General features: G+C 35.4%; 1 protein-coding gene across 2 annotated transcripts in view; it reads right to left on the reverse strand.

Moving 5' to 3' along the window:
* Positions 1-3,647: 3,647 nt before the first annotated feature.
* The window catches only part of LOC108748028, a 5,325-nt gene continuing 3,247 nt past the window's right edge, over positions 3,648-5,725 (reverse strand). For both annotated transcript variants that reach the window (XM_018485980.1, XM_018485979.1), the window contains one exon: positions 3,648-5,623. In XM_018485980.1, coding sequence (XP_018341482.1) covers positions 3,949-5,623 — 1,675 coding nt within the window. In that variant the 3' untranslated portion in view covers positions 3,648-3,948. The remainder of the gene's footprint in view (positions 5,624-5,725) is intronic.

Below are 5,725 nucleotides of genomic sequence, written 5' to 3' on the forward strand. Positions count from 1 at the left end.
CGCAAGTATTTTTTTATTTTTAAAAGTAATTGTAACATCAACATATATAATTTATCTACGTTGATACGTAGTAAATAAAAAATATAATAATACTCTGTAATTATAAAAATAAATTGGACTTGCAATAATAAAGATCAATCTTTTATTAAGCAATGTACAAAACTTTTCGCATACACAGTATGCACATTTGTTTTATATCCTGATATAAAACTTGTTAACTTTAACATTAATGTAAAATTAATTAATTAAACATTAATTTAATGTATATACATGATAATTCGCTAAAATAACCGTACTTCGTTTATTAATAGAACTCTGAATCGATTATTCTCTACTTCCTATCCTCTCTCACTCTCTCTATCCCACTCGCTCGCTCTCATATACACATACATACAAACACTATTTCATTCTCTCACCTTTCTTTATTCGTGCATATATTCGACTAATTAAAATTATAGAAGTAATTTTGTTCATATACATTTTTCCCATCCCATCAAAAAATAAAATGTCACATTTTCCCCCACAAAACAAGATGGAGATTCGCTTTAGTAAAAAAGGCACTTCTAGCTAAAACTCTCATAAATTTATATAAGTTGCAAAATTCTCGATAATGAAAGGCGATTCCATTATTAAAACTTCAAGTGCGAAACGTAGCTTCTCGAAGAAAATGCGTAGTATGTACACGAATGTACAGGCTGTCTCAAATGTGATGTATATCAGTAATAACATTGCAAAAAGATTTTAGAAAAGTTCTTGTTTGTTCAACATTTTTATTTTATATTACTATTCAAGCCTTGATCTATCTTCAAAAATAAAAAGATTAGAAAAATTATCAAGTTTACTTTCTTTGTGTAACTTTTATTCATTAATAGAATATTTTTCGTTATTTAACCTCAAGATACGTTTCTGTTAATATAAAAAAAAATGGATAAAATAATTATTAAAGAAACAAGATTCTGTCATTTATATACAAAGAGCACCCTGTTTATTGAAACAACTCAGTCGACATATTTTATTGTAATTCTCGGCAAACTTTCAATTGTTTCACATTTTAACGTCTGTAAGGAACTTCATTAACTTCGATTGCAACACTGAAGCTGATAAATTATCTATTCACAACTATTTGTAATATATTATATTAATTAACAATTATCTTATTTAAGATCACAAATCGACTACAATTCCACACAAACTTTTGCTAATACATTTACAAATACACAATAAATAGATCGAAAATATATAAATGCGTTATTAATATTTTTATGATCGTATTTTAATTAAGAGAAAGAAAAATTATTGTGTAACTTTATTTTCTTCGAAAGAAAGGGGAAATGATAAACTATATACATATCGCGGGGAATAAAATTCTGTTACTAATTCACATCTCTTCCGAGACAGCCTATATCGTATAAATATGTCTTCTCGATATATCCTACATCTTCCGGAAGTGTCAGAAGTTTCATATCCGACCATTCGACGCAAGAACAGATCTTCGAAAATACTACCCATTTTGGATATCGCCATTTTGGATAGCCCGTTCATGACATTGCATTGCAGCCGCATATTCCACGCGTATCCCACACATCCCTCTTCTTCCCCCCCTCCCTCTTCCCCGCCCCCTTCCCCAAACCCTCCCGCGTAAAGTAATATAGTCTTCATTTTCACTCACTGAATGGTGTCCTAATCTAATTTAATCACTATTATCGCGAGCTTGGAAAAGAATGAAACAGACGGCGAGTCACAATCGATATAAAATCGCATCTCTTTTTTGTACTTTTGTAATTATACGTACGGAAAAAAAAAATCATAAATAAGAAATGCGTAAGGCAGTGCATATTGAGATCGCGATATTTGTGGAAAAAAAAAAAGAAAAGAAAAAAGGAAAGGGAACTGTTAGATATATACGTCGAGATGGTATATACGTGCATTTTACGTTCTCGCAATAATCGTAACAATAACATATTTACGAGCCACAAATGACTCGTGTGCGTCGGTAAAACGGTGTCGTCCGAGAACGAAAATACAGTTTCACCGATTAAACTTGAGAGCTGGAGAGAGAAAGATCCTCAATATTATTTATTAAACAATTTAGAAAGAGAGAGAGAGAGAGAGAATTTCACGGGTTTTTTGCACTTGTTACACTCAGTTCGAGTGTCAACGATTCGCTTGCTGTTTCAACAAGACAATACAACAACCTCTTCTACAGTAAGAAAACCGCAGAGAAAATTAATGCACTGATCGATATAATAAAAATTAAAATAGATTTTCGAAGGACACAATAAAATAAAAATAAAAATAAAAATAAATTTTTGAAGGAACTAAAAATAAAAATTGATTTAATTTTTAAAAGATTTCTAAACAAAAACTCGAAATTCGCGATTAATAATTTGGCGATATTTGAATACACAAGCAATTGCAAAACAATAAAAAATTTTGCAAATAGCTAAGCAAGCGTATCGTTTCGGCATTAAAGCCTTATTCATTTTACAATCTCTTTTTTTCAATCACAAATATACAAAAATATTACAAGAGCATTTTAAGCCCATCTTTCACAAATCGATATTAAAAACAATTTTATAATAATTTTATAATTTATAGTTTTTTCACATAACATAAATTATAAAATATAATTTATAGTTTTTTCATATTTAATTTGTTTTGTGTTTTCAACATAAAACATATTAAATGTGACGCTTTCGATCGAGTCTTTAGATGACTGATAAATTAATTATTGCGGTTTCTTTTTTACGAACAAGAACAATTTACGATCGAGAAGAAACACTCATCATCTACAAAATACAAACGAGAAATAACAATAGGGAAAATGTACGAAGCGGACCAGAACGTAAACACTGTATTTTATTAGTACACTTTAAAAATGTTCATTGACACGCCTGTATATTTTCCATTTTTCCTTTTTCTCTTCTCTTATAATGAACCTCGACCAAACGGTGGAGAACACAGTCAGATGAGTTGAGATATAGGTGGGGAGGAAACAAGTGATTGCAATTCTTATTTTGAAGGTGTACGAGGAAAGGAAATAATAAGAAGACTTTTGGAACATGGACCATAGAATATGGATAGTGATCAAGTCAAAAACACATATTATTAGTAAAAAAATTGAAACTGCCGTAATTTCAAGAGAAAGAGAGAGTTCATTTTCCGCTCATATTATCATTTTATAGCGATTATTTTCATAAATCTCAACACGGAAATTTGAACTCGGTGAAATTACGCTCGGTTCCAATCGATGCTGTCAATTAACTATCGTCAATTAATTATTGTAGTTTTTACGATTTCCAGTGTTCAACTTCGCTCAAAGCTTGACCCTCCTTCGCGAGATGGCAAATTTATCATTACAGTTCTCTCAGCGCATACATAAACAAACCCTCCTAACATAAAAACCTATGAGAGTGACGATTGTAGTCATTATCGCAGCGACTATAAACGTCGACATATCGCGTCCAGATTTCCCTAATCATTTACTGGGCTCGATAATAGCACATATGTGTGTACACATATATATACATGGATGCGAACGCAAGCCGCTTCGATAACACTCGTTAAGATCTTAACAAAACATGTACTAAGTATGCATATAGCTATATGTTTATATATATATATATATATATATATCTATAGTTTTTTTATTTATATATTTATATAGGCGAATCAATCGCGCAGGAGAATGTGAAGAATCTTCATTACTGAAGATTTCACTGTTTAGAACCAACCGATTCTGTATCTACTTTTATGTATGTGTATGTATTAAATGTGCGTGTGCGTGTGTATGAACAAGTGAGTGGGTGCGCGCGCGAATGCACGCGCGTGTGAATGTCGAAGCGTGTCGGTTTGTTTATTTACAGAGAGCGAAACGCGTTTCGCATATGTATCCGGTCAGATTACGACGACAGAGTCGTCGAGTCTTTCAAAGTTTTTCTCTTTTATCTACCAGTTACTGCCTCGTCCCCGGCCTCTGAAACCACCGCCGCCCCAAAATTGTTTGCCTCCACGTTTCAATCCTCTTGGTAAGAAGTTGCCGACTATGGGACCGCGTGGTCCTCTGTCCATCCATGGACCTCGCGGTATTCCCAAGAGCCCACCTCTAAAACCTCCTCTGCCTCCTCTAGAAGAAGGTGGAGGAGGTAATCCGCCTCGCCAAAGCGGGAAAGGTGCGCCAATGCGTGGCCGGAAATTTGATCCATCGTATTCGTATATTACGGCAGGATGCAAATCCGTCGGTGTGGGACCATTCAGGCCAGACAAGTCATCATTCAGCATTGGCGGCCCGTTCTGCAAGAGAGGCCTTTTTTTGTTGGGGCTTCCTTCTTCGTGACTTTGCTCGTCGCAATCACCGTTTGCTGTTCTCTTTATCTCTTTATTTATTATGGTCATTGACTCATCTAATGACTCCGTTTCCGTAGAATTCACATTCTGTCCTTGATTAATCAGTTCGTCAGTCGCACTTGTCTTCTCTGCAAAATCGGAGTGTTCAATCGACTCAACGTGCTCCTCGCATTCTGAAATAGGAATATGTTGCATTTGTTGCGATTCATCACCGACGTTATCTGTCCTTATCGGAATAACCATCGTTTGATTTATCGTTAATGACTGATCTTCCGACTCAGTCAAAGACGATGCCCGCTGCTCATCAGAGACTAACTGACAATTCTGCTGTTGTTGATTGCATTCAGAATCGTCAAAAGAACTCGGCATGTCATGCAAAGTCTGTTGTACATGTGGTACTAAAGAATTCTGACAGTTATCAGAACTATGTTCCGGTTCTGTTTGAGTGTTAGATAGTATGTTGTTGTCCTGATCAAATTCCGGTAAGCCAATCGGCATACCTTTCTCATCGAAGATGGTGTCAGGTAGTTGCAGTAATGGTCGATTGTTGAGTGGGATCTCCGACGGTGACTGATGATGCTGTTGATCCTGCGATCTTGACTTGCGATTATTCAACAAATTGTTTCGCTGCTTTTGTACATTGTGATCTTCCGAATATCTATCCCGGCGGTTCCTCGAAAATCCACGACCACCGCGATTATTCCATTCGTTTCTATGAAAGGGTGAATTGTCGTGTTGATGCGGATGATCCACGGATTGCGAATATCTCCCACGTCCTGGCGATTCCGCCAAAAAATCTTGCTTTGAACGGATATTGTGTTCTCTATCGCGATATTCAAAATCTTGTTGCGATTGATGAAGTTGATGAAATTCTTGTTGATTTGAATGAAAATCTTGATTCCGTAGAAAATTTGGTGGTCTGTTTTGCGGAAACTTCGGTTGATTCGGATGAAAATCTATCGGCTGATCTTGTCGGAAACCTTGACCCTGATGTTGAAACTGCGGTAGCGGCGGTGGTGGAGGTGGTCCCGGACGCATCAAATGCATATCTTGCATTAATTGATTATCATGCGGATCAGGCATTTGCCCGATGGGAAGAGGAATCATACGCATATCCATATCGTGATGAGACGATGGCACTGGTACACCAACACGCATGTCACGATCCTGCAACCTCAGGTCGACAAGAACTCTGCCTTTCGGTTTGCTGTCAGTCTCATCGTCCGACATCTCCATATCAACACTTTCAACAATGTCACCAGATTGCATGTGTCGCCTAAATTATATAAATCATATAAAGATTATACACACATATATATATGTATATATATATATATATATATATATATATATATATATGTATATATATATAAAATAT

Source organism: Trachymyrmex septentrionalis, unplaced genomic scaffold (assembly GCF_001594115.1).
Source record: "Trachymyrmex septentrionalis isolate Tsep2-gDNA-1 unplaced genomic scaffold, Tsep1.0 scaffold21, whole genome shotgun sequence".
Lineage (NCBI taxonomy): Eukaryota > Metazoa > Arthropoda > Insecta > Hymenoptera > Formicidae > Trachymyrmex > Trachymyrmex septentrionalis.